Here is an 18,503-nt window from a genome sequence, read left to right on the forward strand (position 1 = left end):
CTGCCCACAAGGAGATGATAACCACCAAGAGTGATCTCTTCAGTTTAGCCTCATCAGCCTGGTGCAACTGTATTATTCAGACAAGCCATTTCACATACACTTGCTTCCTAGCTACCAACTATTGCAGTTCAGCATTCACATCCTTGAAACATGTCTTTTTCCTGTCTTACCTCCTTTAGCTTATCCAAATCACCAGCACATGACATGAAATCTTGGGGTTAGTTTATTTTATAGTAATTGCAGAATTCACCAAACATTGTACTAGGCATTGGGTACATACGAGGTAACCAGGTAAAACACAATACCTGACCCACACAGGGCTCACAGCATAAGTAGGAGAGAGAACTGGTATTTAATCCCCATCTTACAGATGAGGAAATTGAGGCACAGAGAAGTAATGATAAGGATAATGATGATAATACTAAATTGCAGTGTTTGTTAAAAGTTACTATTTTCCAGGCATTGTTTCTATGACCTGGGGTAGATACAAGATAGTTGGGTTGGACACAGTCCCCGTCCCACATGGGGCTCACAGTCTTAAGTCCCATTTTGCAGTTGAGAGAACTGAAACACAGATAAGTGAAGTGACTTGTCCAAGATCACATATCAAAAAAGCGATGGTGTGGAATTAAAACCCAGGTCCTTCTGACTCCCAGTCCTGCGCTCTATGCACTAGGCCATACTGACTTACCCAAGTTCTCATACCAGGCAAATGGCAGAGCTGGGATTACAATCCTGTTCCTCTGGCTCCTAGGCGTGTTCTCCTTCCATTTGGCTCTTCTCTAGTCACTAACGCACTTTGCACTATCAATAATTATGGATTTGACATTCACTGACTGACCATTTCATAAGCAAATCATTTGAAATAGTCTTTCTAGTTGACCCACAGAATTAATATCCAGCTGTTATAGGTAAAACAGACTACCTTCCCCATATAGGGGCAGATTTGTCAATAGATTCTAGAAGTATTACTAAGGAATGAGAGAAGTTAAGTTCTTGCAAAATTCCCAGTATTGTTGGAATTAGAAACAAAGAAACAGATACTATGGTTTACTCTGCAACTGCTTCCTGCATTAACCATTTATTTTAATTTTTGCTACAGCACTGTTAGGAATCCTTTGATAGGAGGCTTTTATAGCCTCTGGTCACTAGGAGCCCTCCATTTGTATTTCTCCAAAGATTGCAATTTTCATAACCTTGCATGCCCAGGAGAAACAGAAACATTTTTGACCCTGACATGACTCACAATCTCATTTTCAACTGGCAAACTGCATAGGAGTTTCAAAAAAAATCTGCCTCATTAAAAATAGAATATAAACAACGCCATACTAGTTTACATGCTTACCAACTCTGTTATAATGGACTTCTGATACAAAAGCCTTATATTAAAAGCACGCCTCCTCCAAAAGGCCTTCTCCAACTCAGCCCTCGTTGTCTCTTCTTCCTCTCCCTTCTGCATCATCCTACCACTAAGGATTTGCACCCTTTATTAAGCCCTCCCTCATTCTACAGCACTTCCAGCACTTAGAACAGTGCCTTGCACATAGTAAGCACTTAAATATCATCATCATCATCATCATTATGTACATGTCTGCAATTTAATTAATTTGCTTATATTCATTTCTGTCTCCCTCGCTATACTGTAAGCTCTTTGTGGGCAGAGAGCGTGTCTGCCAACTCTACTATATTGTGCTCTTCTAAGCACTTAGTACAATGCTCTGCAAACAGTAAGCACTCAGTAAATACAATTAATTGATTTAGACCAATGGGTCCACCTAGCTCAGTATTCTGTCTCCAACAGTGTGCCAGAGAACACTTTGAGGAACAAGCCCAATAATGGCCTCATTAATATCCATTCTATCAGTCAGTCGAAGGTATTTATTGATGGTTCTTACTGTGTGCAGAGCACTATTAAAGAACTCTGGGAGAGTACATTACAATACATTTGTTAGACACAATCCCTGCCTAGGGCTTACTCTGAGCATGATAGCTAAAAGAGAACTTTCTAATAAAATGATTTTCTAAGGAAAAAGTATGTATACTGTTGCCCGGTCTAGAGAAAATTCATAACTCCAAAAAGTCCACCAGTAGTATTTCCCTTCACCCAGATAATAATACACCAAGTGTGAAGAGGAGTTGGCTTCTTAGCTGAATTTGTAGGTCAATCTGAAATTGGCAGATGGGGAATGAAAGAGGTCTATCTGTGGATATGAGAAGTTTAAGCCTTACCAAAGTATGACCCACTAGAAGAAATGGTACCTCCTGGGCAATCTTCTTTAATCGTATTCAACAAATTAAAACCATTGGTTTATGGGGCATTTATGAATTGCTCCCTCTGATCATTTATCACAGATAGCATCTGACTGGTGGACACATCTGCCAATCTGTCTGCTGAGAAGATGCCTTCTCTGACTAGTTCCCCCCAAAAGGATCTGATTGGCTGAGAGGGAAAAGGAAATAATAATAATAATAATAATAATTAATGATTATGGTATTTGTTAAGTGCTTACTATGTGCCAAGCACTGCTCTAAGCGCTGGGGTAGGTGCAAGGTAAGCATGTTGTCCCTCTTGGGGCTCACATTCTTAATATCCTCATTTTACAGATGAGGTAACTGAGGCACAGAGAAGCTAAGTGACTTGCCCATAGTCACACAGCTGACAAGTGGTGTAGCTGGGATTAGAACCCATGACCTAAGCCTGGGTTCTTTCCATGCCAGCAGTAGTAGCAGCACTGTAGCATTCTGGGGACAGGAACTGTAATTCTGATATTCGTTAAGCACTTACTACATGCCAAGCACTATACTAAGTGCTGGGGTAGACACAGGGCAATCAGGTTGGACACAAACCCTGTCCCATATGGGGTTCACAGTCTTAATCCCCATTTTACAGATGAGGTAACTGAGGCACATAGAAGTTAAGTGACTTGCCCAAGGTCATACATCGCACGTGACAGAGCCAGGATTAGAACCCACATTCTGTTACTTCCAGGCCCCTGTTTTTTCCACTAGGCCATGCTGCTTATGCGGCTTAAAATAAGCAAAGTATAAACTCTGCAATACAACAGGGTCTGGGTAAAGAAAGAAGGGGTAGAAACTGGAGGACACAGGTGGAGCAAGCGGAAAGTCAGATCTTGCTTGTTTTCCGGCCTTGCTTTCTCTTTGTTAGTAAAGGCAAATGAGATGCTTAAAGGATGGGGGAAAACATTGAGTCAGTCTACTACACTGACTTCATAGCCGCTGATCCATAGAGATTTGCCAAATAGCAACAATAAGAAGAATAATTGTGGTATTTTTAAGCAGTCTGCCAGGCATTATCCTAAACACCAGGGTGGATACAAGCAAATCAGGTTGGATACAGTCCCTGTCCCACATGGGATTCACAGTCTCAAACCCGTTTTACAGTTGAGATCACTGAGGCACAGAGAAGCGAAATGACTTGCTCAAGGTCAACCAGCAAACAAGTGGCAGAGTCAGGATTAGAACCCATGACCTTCTGGCTCCCCAGTCCATGCTCTAACCACTATGCAATAATCACTGTCTTTAAAGATACAGCTCCTTAAGGGAATTGCCTATCCCAGGACATAGTGAAATGCAGGGTTTATTTTAAGGTAAGATCTCTGGAGGACAGAAGAAGTAGAGGTTATGTAGACCCAAAGACAGTACCCCAGTGAAAATAAGTATTAATCTCCCAAGTTCAATTAGTAGAGGCCCAACTCTAACATAGTTCTGGAAATATTCAACAGCTAATTTTCAAAGATGAGCCTTTTTTTCTATAAGTCATTTTGATACAACTCTTTCTGGCAAACTTTCTGAACCTGATTCAGAAAGCCTGGGGCTGAAAAATTCAAGCATGTTACATAATTAATGAAAAAGATATCAAAGTCAGGTTTAAAGGGTCCTAGATTCCTCCCAGGTGGTGTTGAACTGTAAAGCTTAATTTTGCAACAAGTAGGATTGCGTTCCTTGTAAGCGGGAAAGGAAGAAAGTCACTTTCCTACACAAGGTCCATCTCTAGAAAGTTTGGGCTGTTTCAGGAACAAGTGTAAAAGCTTGATCCAAACTTTGGTGAACCAAGACCACCACAGGAATGACATTTCTTTGTGGTTATTTTGCATTTTCCCCCGTATCTCAGCAGTAGCTGATCATAATTACTCAAGTATCAAAAGGAGTGTCCTAGTGGAAAGAGCACAAGCAATGGAGTCAGAGGACCTGGGTTCTAATCTTGACTCTGCCACTTTGCTGTGTGTCCTTGGCAACTCAATTTCTCTAGTCTTCAGTTTCATCTGTGAAATGGGGATTAAAAACCTGTTGTCCCTCCTACTTTGAGTAAGAGCCCAATGTGAGACAGAGACTGTGTCTAACCTGATTATAATGAACCTATCCTATTATTATTATTATGGTATTAGTTAAGCACTTACATCGTGCCAGGCACTGTACTAAGTTACCTCATTGTGGACACAAGCAAATCGATGAGGTAACTAAGGCCCAGAGAAGTGAAGTGACTTGCTCATGGTCGCACAGCAGACAAGTGGTGGAGCTGGGATTAGAACCCACGACCTTCTGACACCCAGGCCCATGCTCTAACTACCACAGTACCCTATATTTATTTATTGTTTATTCATTTATATTAATATCTGTCTTCCCCTCTAGACTGTGAGCTCATTGTGAGCAGGGAATGTGTCTTATGTAATATTGTACTCTCCCAACCTCTTAGTACACTGCCTTGTACACAGTAAGCTCTCAATAAATACGATTATTAACAATAATGATAGCGCTTACTAGAGTGCTTGGCATTCATTCATTCATTCATTCAATCATATTGACTGATTGCTTACTGTGTTTAAAGCACTGTACTAAACACTTGGGAGAGTACACTACAATGATAAAAGGATACATTCCCTGCCCACAACGACCTTATGGTCCAGAGGGGGAGAAAGACAATATGACTAAATAAATAGATAAATTACAGCTCTGTACTGTACACAAGTGCCAAGGGGCTGGGAAGGGGGATGAATAAAGGGAGAAAGTCAGGGTGATGCAGAGGGGAGTGGGAGAAGGGGAAAAGAGGAACATAGTAAGCGCTTAGACTGTAAGCTTGTTATGGGCAGGGTGCACGTCTGCTAATTTTGTTGTACTGCACTCAGTCAAACACTTAGTTCAATCAATCAATCGTATTTATTGAGCGCTTACTATGTGCAGAGCACTGTGCAGAGTTCAGCGCTCTACACATAGTAAATGCTCAATAAATGTCATTGATTGATTTACAAGTGTCATAATTATCATCGTCAAGGCCACAAACCTAGCACTAACTTCTGTTCTCCATATTGTACTTCCCAAGCACTTCGTAAAGTGCTCTGCACACAGTAAGCGCTCAATAAGAATGATTGAATGAATGAATGAATCTATACTCACTCCTCTGGTTAACTCACTGGCTCCACTGGCTTCAACTATCATCTCTACACAGATGACACCCAAATCTACATCTCCTCTCCAGTTCTTTCTCCCTCCCTCCTGGCTCATATTTCCTCCTGCATTTAGAACATCTCCACCTGGATATCCTCACTGTACCTTGTTCTCGCCTGTCCCGCTGTTGACCCCCGGCCCAAATCCTCCCCCTGGCCTGGAATACCCTCCCTCCACACATCCGCCAAGCTAGCTCTCTTCCTCCCTTCAAAGCCCTACTGAGAGCTCACCTCCCCCAAGAGGCCTTCCCAGACTCTCCTCCTCCCCATCCCCCCCCACCCTACCTCCTTCCCCTCCTCACAGCACCTGTATACATGTTTGTACAGATTTATCACCCTATTTATTTTACTTTTACATATTTACTATTCTATTTATTTTGTTAATGATGTGCATTTAGCTTTAATTCTATTTGTTCTGACGACTTGACACCTGTCCACATGTTTTGTTTTGTTGTCTGTCTCCCCCTTCTAGTCTGTGAGCCCGCTGTTGGGTAGGGACCATCTCTACATGTTGCCAACTTGTACTTCCCAAGCGCTTAGTACAGTGCTCTGCACACAGTAAGCGCTCAATAAATATGATTGAATGGATGAATGAATGAATGAATGAATATCCACCCCCCCACCTAAAACTCAGCATGTCTAAAACTGAGCTCCTTATCTTCCCTCCCAAACCTGGTCCTCTCCCTGACTTTCCCATCATTGTGGATGGCACCACCATCCTTCCCATCTCACAAACCCGCAACCGTGGTGTCATCCTTGACTCCCCTCTCATTCACCCCACACATCCAATCTGTCACCAAAACCTTCCTGTCTCACCTTCACAACATCACCAAGATCCACCTTTTTCTCCCCAACCAAACCATTACCTTGTTGGTACAATCTCTCATCATATCCCAACTGGATTACTGCATCAGCATCCTTTCTGATCTCCCAGCCTTCATTATCTCCCTGCTTCAGTCTATACTTCACTCTGCTGCCTGGATTATCCTTTTACAGAAATGCTCTGGGCATGTCACTCCCCTCCTCAAAAATCCCCAGGGGTTGCCTGTCAACCTACGAAACAAGCAAAAACTCCTCCTTATTGGCTTCAAAGCTCTCCATCACTTTGCCCTCTCCTACCTCACCTCCCTTCTCTCCTTCTACAGCCCAGCCCGTACACTTCGCTCACCTCCTCACTGGGCCTCATTCTCACCTGAACCACTGTCGATCCCTGGCCTATGTCCCACCTCTGGCCTGGAATGCCCTGCCTCCTCACATCTGCCAAACTAGCTTTCTTCCTTCCTTCAAAGTCCTACTAAGAGCTCACCTCCTCCAGGAGGCCTTCCCAGACTGAGCCCCCCTTTTCCTCTCCTTCTTCTCCCCTCCCCATCGCCCCACTCCCTCCCTCTGCCCTACTCCCTTTCCCGCCCCACAGCGTTTGTGTATATTTGTATATATCTATTATTCTATTTATTTTATTAGTGACGTGTATATATCTATAATTCTATTTACCTATTTTGATGCTACTGATTCCTGTCTACTTGTTTTGTTGTCTGTATCCTCATTCTAGACTGTGAGCCCGTTACTGGGTAGGGATTATCTCTATCTGTTACCGAATTGTACTTTCCAAGCACTTTGTGCAGTGCTCTGCATACAGTAAACACTCAATAAATACAATTGAATTAATGAATGAATACTAAAAACCATTTGCGTGCTGTCAGTCAAATATCACATAACTCTACAAGCATTGCCAGGGCCACTAAAAAGCATTCCTTGGACTTGTCTCTCATAGGCCACAACTAATCATCCTATAGGCATATTTTTTCATGTCATTCAATGCGGCAACACAAATGTTTGTTTCCAACATATCTGTTTCAGCAGCAAGCAGTTTCTTTCATTAAATCAGTGATATTTCTTTCATTCAATCAATGGGTTGCCTAATGTGTGCATAGGATTGTGCTAAGTGCCAGGTCGTAATACAATAATGAATAAACAAGACTCTATATCCCCTGAGGGTCAATAACTACATAAAAGAGGGCAAGTGTTAGGCCCGGGAAGAGGCAAGAGAGGAAGGATTTAATAGTTAAAACAACAAGAGAAGGAAATGAGCATGAGGACACTCTGGCTGGAGGAGCAGAATATAGGCTTCCTACAGGAGGGAGAGTCAAGCAGAAGCCTACCCATTCCATTTCTAGCTTGGCCAGTGGCTAGTGAGTGGAAGGCAATTTGCTACAGGTCAGAACTCATCCATGCTGGGCAGCAGTGGCATGGGAGAGAGTTGAGGGTGAAGACTCGAGTTTACTGTGCTAAGGTGGCAATGGTAAACCACTTCCGTACTTTTACCAAGAAAACTCTAAGGATACACTACCAGAATGATTACACGTTGAAGTGGGACGCTCTGGAAGAGATGTGTCTGTGGTGTCACTAAGGGTCGGAAATGACTTGACAGCATAAGACAAGACTGCCCATGTTGTCTAGAGTCCAGAGTGGTATTTTATTGAGTGCTATGTGCAGAGTACTTTTCTAAGTGCTGGGCAAGTACAATAACACATAATCCCTGCCCACAGTGAGTTTACCAATCAACGGTAATTACTGAGCATTTACTGGATGCGGAGCACTGTACTAAGCTCTTGGAAAGAGTATACTACAATAGAGCTGGTAGACACAATTCATGCCCACAGTCTCAAAGGAAAGGGTGTCTTTTAAACTGCCACAGGTATTTTCTGGGCTATTAATACCACTGAGTCTTTCTTCCAAGAGATTCAAACGTATTTCCTGGAACTCCTTTGGGTTACATCTTCATTGTGCCAAGTTTTTGGCTAGAGGTGAAATGAACTCAGCGGGCTGAGGAGGAGTTGGAGCATCAACCCAGAATGGGCTGAGTCTGGTTTGGGTCTACGGATGGCAAAAGTGGTTAATTCATTCATTCAATCATATTTATTGAGCACTTACTGTGTGCAGAGCACTGTACTAAGTGCTTGGGAAGTACAAGTTGGCAACATATAGAGAAGGTCCCTACCCAACAGCGGGCTCACAGTCTAGAAGGGGGCTTCTAGACTGTTCTCTCATATGGTTCTGTTAAATTCTGGTATATTATATCTGTTATGGTTCTGTTAATTCCTGTTCTCTCATATGGAAAACAGTTCAAAGTGCAGTACAGGGGTAAACACTGAATACTTATCAATCATTCAATGGTATTTATTGAGAGCTTAATGGGTGCAGAACACAGTATTCATTCATTCATTCAATCATATTGAGCGCTTACTGTGTGCAGAGCACTGTACTAAGCACTTGGGAAGTACAAGTTAGCAACATACACTGTAGTAAGCACTTCTGAAGAGAAGCAGTGTGGCCCAGAGGAAAGAGCACAGACTTGGGAATCAGAGGACCTGGACTCTAATTCCCAACTTTGCCACTTACCCCTTGTGTGACCTTGGACAAGAAACGTAGCTTTTCTGTGGAATGTAAGCTCATTGTGGGCAGGGAATGTATTAACCAATTCTGTTATATTGTTATATTGTACTCTCTCAAGCTCTTAGTATAGAGAAGCAATGTGGCTCAGTGGAAAGAGTCCAGGCTTTGGAGTCAGTGGTCATGGGTTCAAATCCCGGCTCCACCAATTGTCAGCTGTGTGACTTTGGGCAAGTCACTTCACTTCTCTGTGCCTCAGTTACCTCATCTGTGAGCCCCCCATGGGACAACCTGATCACCTTGTATCCCCCCAGTGCTTAGAACAGTGTTTTGCACATAGTAATTGCTTAAATGCCATTATCATTATTATTATAGTGGTATGCATGAGTAAGCACTCAATAAGTACGATTGGTTGATTCCGTGCCTTAGTTTCCTCAACTATAAAATGGGATTCAATACCTGTCCTCCCTTCTATTTAGACTGTTAGCCTCATGTGGGAAAGGGAATAAGTCCAACCTGTTCATTTGTATCTGCCTCATTGCTTAGTTCAGGGTTTGGCTCATAGTAAGTGCTTAAGAAATGCCATTATTAATTGGCAGTTTTTACTAGAAACCCCAAACCAGCCCTAGCTGTTGAGCATGCCCAGTCCCAGCTGCTTGTTCAGGAACCCAGGAGTTTCTGCTCAGGCACAGAACCTGAAAAGACTCATGGGCTAGTAGAAGCAGCACATAACTGGGAACCAGGACTCCTGGCTCTAATCCCCACTCCTCCACTTACCCGCTATATGCTCTTGAAAAAGTCATTTAACTTCTCTGTGACGTGGCCAAGTAAGAGCCTAAGAAATTTTTTAACATTACATTTTTCTTTCAACTTATTGATGATACTGAGGGTAGTTATTATGCCCTACTATGAGCCAAGTACTGGGGTAGATTCATGATAATCAGATTGGAAATACCTTTGTCCTTCATGGGGCTCACACTCTATGGAGGAAAGAGAATATGTATTTCTTTCATTCCCATTTTACAGAGGAGGAAAAGAGCATTAAGTGACTTACCCAAGGTCACTCAGCAGGCAGTGGTGAGGCTAAGTAAGCAGCGTGGCTCAGTGGAAAGAGCACAGGCTTGGGAGTCAGAGGTCATGTGTTCAAATCCCGACTCTGCCACATGTCTGCTGCGTGACCTTGGGCAAGTCACTTAACTTCTCTAGTCTCAGTTACCTCATCTGTAAAATGGGGATTTAGACTGTGAGCCCCACGTGGGACAAACCTGATTGCCTTGTATCCCCCCAATGCTTAGAACAGTGTTTTGCACATAGTAAGTGCTCAACAAATGCCATTATTATTATTATTATCCAATTCTCCTGAACCCTAGTCTCAGGTTTCTTCTACTTAGCCAAACTTCCTCTATTTCCTGGCCCAACTGGGCTCCTATTGATCCTTCTGCTCTCTCCAGGACCTCTTCTGGTGCTCTCCTAAATCTTACAGTGATCAGAAACACTTCCTTGGAGAATCACTCTCCAGCAGAGGCAGAGGAAGGGAAAGATCCCTGGGACCCAGAAGAACAAAACTGGGATGGTGGCAATAGAATGAGCAGCTAACAAGGACACAGTGAGAGAGGAAGAGCAACAGGGGAGGAAACAAGAGCTTGAAAAATATCAATCAATGATATTTACAGGGCACTTACTATAAGCAGAGCACTGTACTAAGAGCTTGGGAGAGAGCGTTCAAGCACTTAGTACAGTGCTTTGCATGCTGTAAGTACCCAATAAATACAATTGAATGAATGAATACAACAAAACAGAGTTAGTAGACGTGGTCTCTGTCCAGGAAAAGCTTACAGTCTAGAGGGGTGACAGACTTTAAAATATATTATGGATCTGTACATAAGTGCTGAGGCGTTGAGACTGGAGTGAATATCAAGTGCTTAAAGGATACAGATCTAATGCATAAATGACACAGAAGCGAGAGTAAGGGAGGTAAATGAGTGTTTAATTCAGGGAAGGCCTCTTGAAGGTGTTGTGACTAATTGGGCTTTGATGGTGTCTGTTGTGTATGATGGGGGAGGGAGTTCCAGGACAGAGGAAAGACATGGGCAAGGGGCTGGCACTGGGAAAGAGAGTGTGAAAGAAAAGGGTGCCAAGTGCCCACAGCCTGGTCAGAGGAGGACAGCACCACAAGGGTGGAGAGCATGAGCAATAGGACGGAATAGCAAGAAGGGCTGACCTCACCCATTATGAGACTCCAAATATTGAAGGGAACTACCTTAAAGTACAGGAAGGCAGACCAGTCCAGCAGAGCTAACAAGTTTCTGCTGAGGCAGGGCTTGCTTGATACTCCAGGGAAGCAGCGTGGCTCAGTGGAAAGAGCCTGGGCTTTGGAGTCAGAGGTCAAGGGGTTCAAATCCCGGTTCTGCCGTCAGCTGTGTGACTTTGGGCAAATCACTTAACTTCTCTGGGCCTCAGTTACCTCATCTGAAAATGGGGATGAAGACTGGGAGCCCCCCATGGGACAATCTGATGACCTTGTAACTTCTAAAGCGCTTGGAACAGTGCTTGGCACATAGTAAGCACTTAATAAATGCCATCATTACTATTATTATTATTAACAGTCACTGTCTTCAACACACAGGTGCATTTGCTAGTTCAAGGGGTCAGCTACATGTAGGAAAGCCGGAGCTCGGCTGGTTAGGAGAGGCTGGCTGCTTAGGCAACTCAGCAACCTTCCTGGATACTCCATAGAGTGGATTTGTTTTCGTAACTTGAGGAGTAGTGAGGTCTTGTAAAAAGAGCCAGGGCCTGGGACTCAGAGGACCTGAGTTTTAAAGCCCAGCTCTGCCACTGTCTGCTGTGTGATCCTGGGCAAGTCACTTGCCCCTTCTAGACTGTGAGCCCACTGTTGGGTAGGGATTGACTCTATCTGTTGCCGAATTGTACTTTCCAAGTGCTTAGTACAGTGCTCTGCACACAGTAAGTGCTCAATAAATACGGTTGAATAAATCAATAATGTCTCTGTGCCTCAGTTGCCTCATCTGTAAAATGGGAATTAAGGCTGTGAGCCCTCTGTGAGACAGGGACTGTGTCCAACCTGATTATATCCACCCCAGCCCTTAGTACAGCTCTTCAAACTAAGCCCTTAACAAATGTCATATTAAATAAAAACTTGTACCTTACTCTTTTTACAATAACAGTATTAGTATTATTATTCCTCCTCTAGACTGTAAGCTCACTGTGAGCAGGGAATGTTCCTACCAATTCTGTTATATTGGATTCTCGCTAGTGCTTAATACACTGCTCTGCACACAATAAGCTTAATAAACATAATTGATTGATCAATGATAATTATAGTATTTAAGCACTTACTATGTGCTTAGCACTATGTGCTAAGTGCTGGGGTAGGCACAGGATAATAGTGAAGCAGCGTGGCTTAATGGAAAAAGCATGGGTTTGGGAGTCAGAGGTCGTGGGTTCCAATCCCGGCTCTGTGACATGTCAGCTGTGTGACTTTGGGCAAGTCATTTAACTTCTCTGTGCTTCAGTTACCTCATCTGTAAAATGGGAACTAAGACTGTGAGCCCCACGTAGGACAACCTGACTACCTTACATCTACTCCAGTGCTTAGAACAGTGCTTGGCACATAGTAAGTGCTTAATGAATGCATTATTATTGTTATTATATTATAATTATTACAATAATTATATTATATTATTATTATTGTAATCATTATCATTATTACAGTCACATTCCCTGTTCCATAAGGGGCTAAGAGGGGAGGGAGGACAAACATTTAATCCCCATTTACAGATGAGGAAATTGAGGTACAGAGGAGTGAAGTGACTAGTCCAAAGTCACACAAAGGTAAGTGGCAGAACCAGAATCAAAATCCAGATCCCCTGACTCCAAGGCCTAGAACACGTGGCTTTCTCTTGTAAGACTGGTGATTAGTTTTACAAAAGCAGCATGGCTGAGTGGAAAGAGCATGGGCTTGGGAGTCTGAGGTCAAGGGTTCTAATCCCAGCTCTGCCACTTATCAGCTGTGTGATTTTGGGCAAGTCACTTAACCTTTCTGTGCCTCAGTTACCTCATCTGTAAAATGGGGGATTAAGACCGTGAGCCCCACATGGAACAACCTAATTATCTTGTATCTCCCCCAGTGTTTAGAAAAGTGTTTGGCATATAGTAAGTGCTTAATAAATGCCATCATTATTATTAGATAACTAGTGTGGCTTAGTGGAAAGAGCACGGGCTTGGGAGTCAGAGGTTATAATTCTGGCTCAGCCATTTATCAGCTGTGTGACTTTGGGACAGTCACTTCACTTCTCTGTGCCTCAGTTACCTCATCTGTAAAATGGTGATGAAAACTGGGAGCCCCAAGTGGGATACCCTGTATCTACCCCAGCACTTAGAATAGTGCTTGGCACATGGTTAACATTTAACAAATACCATTATTATTATTATTATTATTATGCCCACTTGTCTCTCCATTAGATTTTGAGGTGCTTATTATTATTATTATGCCCACTTGTCTCTCCATTAGATTTTGAGGTGCTTAAGGGCACATAGCATGTTTTGACTTAAGTACACTGTTCCCAAACTCCCCCTAGATTGTAAGCTCATTGTGAGCAGGTAATGTGCCTCAAATTTTTATATTGTACTCTTCCAAGTGCTTAGTACAGTGCTCTGCACACAGTAGGCTCTCAATAAATACATTTGACCAATACAGTGCTCTGTACTTATTAGACCATTGGCAAACGTTGTTGATAAATGGTAGGTAGGGTGGCAAAGGTGAGCAGAAGGCATAAAGGGTGAAGTTGGGAGCTAAGAGGGATTTCTAGCTGCCAGTTGGGGATAGCTATAAAATGGGTGGAAAGTTGGTGGACTGGAGATTTTCTGAAATTCAATAAGCCTGATCCACAGAGAAGCGGCCTGGCCTAGTGGAAAGATCATACACCTGGGAGACAGAGGACCTGGGTTCTAATCCCACCTCTTCCAATTGCTTGCTTTGTGACCTTGGGCAAGGCACTTGTCTTCTCTGTGTCTCAGTTTCTTCAATTGTAAACTGGAGGTTAAATACCTGTTCTCCCTCCTGCTTAGACTGTGAGCCCCATTTGGGACAAGGACCGTGTTCAACTGGATTAACTTGTATCTACCTCATTGCTTGAATGCTGCTTGACACATAGTAAGTGCTTGCTTAAAAATAAAATAATAATAACAATATCAGACTTTCTTTCCTCTTGTTCCACTCTAAGTGAAAACTTGCTCCCTACACAGAGTTTCTCCCCTCTTCTTCAAAGCTACAACTCCATCCAGCCCACCTCATTTCTCAGAGATAATATTGATCCATGCCCTTAAGGGATGGGTCTATGAAACCTACAGCCGATATCCTCAACTTATTAACCTTACTCCAGTATTCTGACAACCACCGGCGTTCTGTTTTTGATTTCAACTTCTCCCTCTTCTCTTGCCAATCCTCTGAGGGTCTCCAAACAGTAGAAATGAAGGGCCACAGAGAATCGGCACACTTGATATCGACCACTGAATAATGGAGTTATCAGTCACCCTTGCTCACTGTGTAGTGCCTAACCAGAGATACAGTGAAAGTTTTCAGAAGATAGTTTGTTTGTTTTCTGTTTAAATGCAAGACAGCTTGGACTTTGAAGTAGAAAGATCATTCATTCATTCACTCAATTGCATTTACTGAGTGCTTAATGTGTGCAGAGCACTGTATTAAGTTCTTGGGAAAGTACAATATAACAATAAACAGACATTTCCTTCCCACAACGAGGTCACAGTCTACAGGGAGAGACAGAAATTAATATAAAGTGACGGATGCAGACATATGTTCTGTGGAGCTGAGGGAGGGGTGACTAAAGGGTGCAAACCCTCTCCCCCTCACCCACCGTTAGTGTGGTGCTGAAGTCTTTGCCACCATTGAGAAGAAACAACTGTAGTCCATTCAATCAAGAATCATTTCACATAGGTAGGCTCAGATGCAAGAAAAAGGCAAGGAGTCCAAGCTTCCAGAAGGTGCTGAAGTGTGTCTACTGATAAATACTCTAAGTGACCTCATGTCCTCATTTTCCCTGGCCCAGCGAAGCATCTTCACTCTCTGCTTCCCATAGACGAACTAACACTGCCTCATCTCTAACCTGTTCAGGGGGTAAACTGAATATTTAAGACAATGGTTTTTTCCCCTTCTCTGAAGTGAGAATCATTTTTCCCTAGCTATTTTACAGTGTCCTCAAAGCACAAGCTCTAACTACAGATTGGGGTCAGAAGGTGAGATATCATCTGAAGACAGGCATATTCAATGTCTTAGTCCAGGCACAGATGAGTTTGGAATCTAACCCTGGATCGTCAGGGTGTGGTGGTGGTGTTATCATTGTCAGCACGGTCTAGTGGATAGAGCACAGGGCTGTGTGTCGGAAGAACCTGAGTTCTAATCCTGGCTCTGCCACTCTCTGTTATGTGACCTTGGGTAAATCACTTCATTTCTCTGTTTTCTGAGTTACCTCAACTGCAAAATGGGGATTGAGACTGTGAGCCCCATGTGGGACAGGGACTGTATCCACCCTGATTTTCTTGTATCTACCCCAGGACTTAATACCACCATTATTATTATTATTAATAGGAATGGTCAGTCTTCCCAGCTTCCATACCTTAGTCTCCAAAGACTAGCATGCCCTCTGTTCAAAGTCTCTGGACAGCCTTGGATCAAAACTGCCAATCATAGGATGGGTCTGGATCGAGAAGACTCACAGGTAGATCAAATGCTTACTACAGAATGCACACAGCAAGCATTCAACGTATACCATTTATTGTTTAAACCGGAGATTAACCACAACCAATTTGATTATCACCTGCCGGTCTCAGCTCCGCAACATTGCCAAGATCCGCCCTTTCCTCTCCATCCAAACTGCTACCCTGCTCATTCAAGCTCTCATCCTATCCCGTCTGGACTACTGCACCAGCCTTCTCTCTGATCTCCCATCCTCGTGTCTCTCTCCACTTCAATCCATACTTCATGCTGCTGCCCGGATTATCTTTGTCCAGAAACGCTCTGGGCATATTACTCCCCTCCTCAAAAATCTCCAGTGGCTACCAATCAATCTGCGCATCAGGCAGAAACTCCTCACCCTGGGCTTCAAGGCTCTCCATCACCTCGCCCCCTCCTACCTCACCTCCCTTCTCTCCACCTACTGCCCAGCCCGCAACCTCCGCTCCTCCACCGCTAATCTCCTCACTGTACCTCGTTCTCGCCTGTCCAGTCGTCGACCCCCGGCCCACGTCATCCCTCGGGCCTGGAATGCCCTCCCTCTGCCCCTCCGCCAAGCTAGCTCTCTTCCTCCCTTCAAGGCCCTGCTGAGAGCTCACCTCCTCCAGGAGGCCTTCCCAGACTGAGCCCCTTCCTTCCTCTCCCCCTCGTCCCCCTCTCCATCCCCCCATCTTACCTCCTTCCCTTCCCCACAGCACCTGTATATATGTATATATGGTTGTACATATTTATTACTCTATTTATTTATTTATTTATTTATTTATCTTACTTGTACATTTCTATCCTATTTATTTTATTTTGTTGGTATGTTTGGTTCTGTTCTCTGTCTCCCCCTTTTAGACTGTGAGCCCACTGTTGGGTAGGGACTGTCTCTATGTGTTGCCAATTTGTACTTCCCAAGCGCTTAGTACAGTGCTCTGCACATAGTAAGCACTCAATAAATATGATTGATTGATTGATTGATTATCCTGTGTCTCCCCCAACACTTAGAACAGTGCTGGACACAGAATGAGCATTTAACAAATACCACAGTTATTTTTATCATTATTGTTAAGACAGGTCCAAAGTTGCCCTTGAGAAAACCTCAGCAAATCTGTTTCCTCCTTAACTTTCAGGTGAAAATCAAGCTTCTCCTTTGTAGACTCTTTCATCGTATATTGGCAGGTTTTGGGCAGGGGGCGGGTTTACCCACTCAGTTGTGTTGTACCCTCCCAAGCATGTGCTACTCTGCTCTTCTCACAATAAGCACTCAATAAATACCATGGATCAGTTAAACCCAATCATTAGAACCACACAATAAATGGATTAAGTTAGAGAGATCCCACAACACTGCAACTGTTACAAACTGTACTCAAGGAACTGTCTTCTAATTACCATTATTCCCCAAATTACCCATTCTTTTCAAATTTTGACAAAAATCACATCTGGCCATGCAATTTAGTCTGTTATTCTTTAAGTCTTATCAGTCTTTACTCCTTTGTTGTTGCCACTGTGCACACGCTACAACAATATATACTTATTTATGGGCGCAAATGAAAAATGCTCACAGCTGTATCCTAACAAGAAATTCAGTGGGGTATGTATGTGCCTCAGCTGACAGGTTGGTTAGCACTGTGGTAAAGAAGTGACAAGAATTCTTAAGATATCTTCATCCTGGCACACTGTAACATCAGGTGCAAAGAATTTATGTGGCTTATTTGTCACTTGTATAGAAGGGTCAGTCACAAAGACCTTTGGGGAAAACATACAGAAAAGGTAATTTTGACTTGGTTGTTCTGCCTGAGAGTGAGTTTCATGTGAATTCAAACTTTCAAAGCACCCTATTGTTTATCAGAAATACTCCTGTGTCTCCCTGTTCCATTCTGTGGTTTGCTTTTGGGAAAGTGTGTGTAAAACACTCCCGACAATTGTAAAATAAAATACGAAAAGAGTAACATGTTAGAAATGTTTGGTTCCTCATAAACCATCAGACAAGAGATTTCAGTTTAACATCTTTTCCAACTGCTCCCCATTCCGGGAAGGAACTTGGCATTGCCGAAGTGCGAATAGAACAACCCAATCACTATTTCACGACATGCAGAGCCACCCTTAAACTATTGCTTTTAATTTGCACATGTCCAGCAAACAATCATTTCTCAGCTTCAAAAAAATGTTCCTAATACATCCCAATCCTTTTCAAACTAAGTCCACTAAGCATCAGTCCCCGCAAACGGCTTTCTACATTCCTCTCCAAAGTCTTCTCATCCAGTTTCCTTCTTGGCAAAGAACACCACATACTTAGGAAAAGTTTAAAAATCACTTACCTTGAAGAAGCTCCGAAGAAAATACATTATGCTTAGCATTTTTGAAGGTTTAAAATGAGGAATCGTTCATTCCTTAGAACATTCAAGGCCTGGGTGAATTCTTATTCTCCTGCTGTGTCTTTAGTTACATGCTTTCTTGTTGCTATTTTGGACAGTCTTACTACAAGAGAAGCATATGATCCATGCCAGGAGCTTATGCTAAGGAGTTGCATAACAATTAGTGCTTATCTGTGCTGTGCTATGCTGTAATGTACCACAGTGCAAACAGGTTTGTTCACAGTTTACTGGCCCTGAGGCAATTCTATTGGGCATGCCCAGAATGATGCCATTATGAAAAAACTAAAGAGAGGACGGGAGACTGTAAGATCTTCCAAGGAAATTGGTAACTAGTGCAACTCAAAAAGAAAGCACATGCTCTCTTGCATTCTCAGCTCCTGAGATTTTGCCAACGCCAGCCTCTCGGTCAATGGGTGTTAAGCTCACCAATCATTTAATGAGGAACGTGGCTTGGGTCTCCCCGCCTTCTCTCCTTTGGCTCCTCATGTTTATTAAAATTTTCAGCCACCCTCGGTTTAGCAA

The 18,503-nt window shown here is 43.1% G+C and overlaps 1 protein-coding gene across 1 annotated transcript in view; it reads right to left on the minus strand.

Moving 5' to 3' along the window:
* Positions 1-17,990, minus strand: part of ARHGEF4 (Rho guanine nucleotide exchange factor 4) — a 473,125-nt gene extending 455,135 nt beyond the window's left edge. Inside the window, 1 exon segment of the mRNA XM_038770130.1 lies at positions 17,925-17,990. Within this exon segment, the coding sequence (XP_038626058.1) occupies positions 17,925-17,963 (39 nt within the window). The 5' untranslated portion in view covers positions 17,964-17,990.
* Between the last annotated feature and the right edge of the window lie 513 nt (positions 17,991-18,503).

The sequence above is a fragment of the Tachyglossus aculeatus genome, chromosome 1 (genome assembly GCF_015852505.1).
Source record: "Tachyglossus aculeatus isolate mTacAcu1 chromosome 1, mTacAcu1.pri, whole genome shotgun sequence".
Classification (NCBI taxonomy): domain Eukaryota; kingdom Metazoa; phylum Chordata; class Mammalia; order Monotremata; family Tachyglossidae; genus Tachyglossus; species Tachyglossus aculeatus.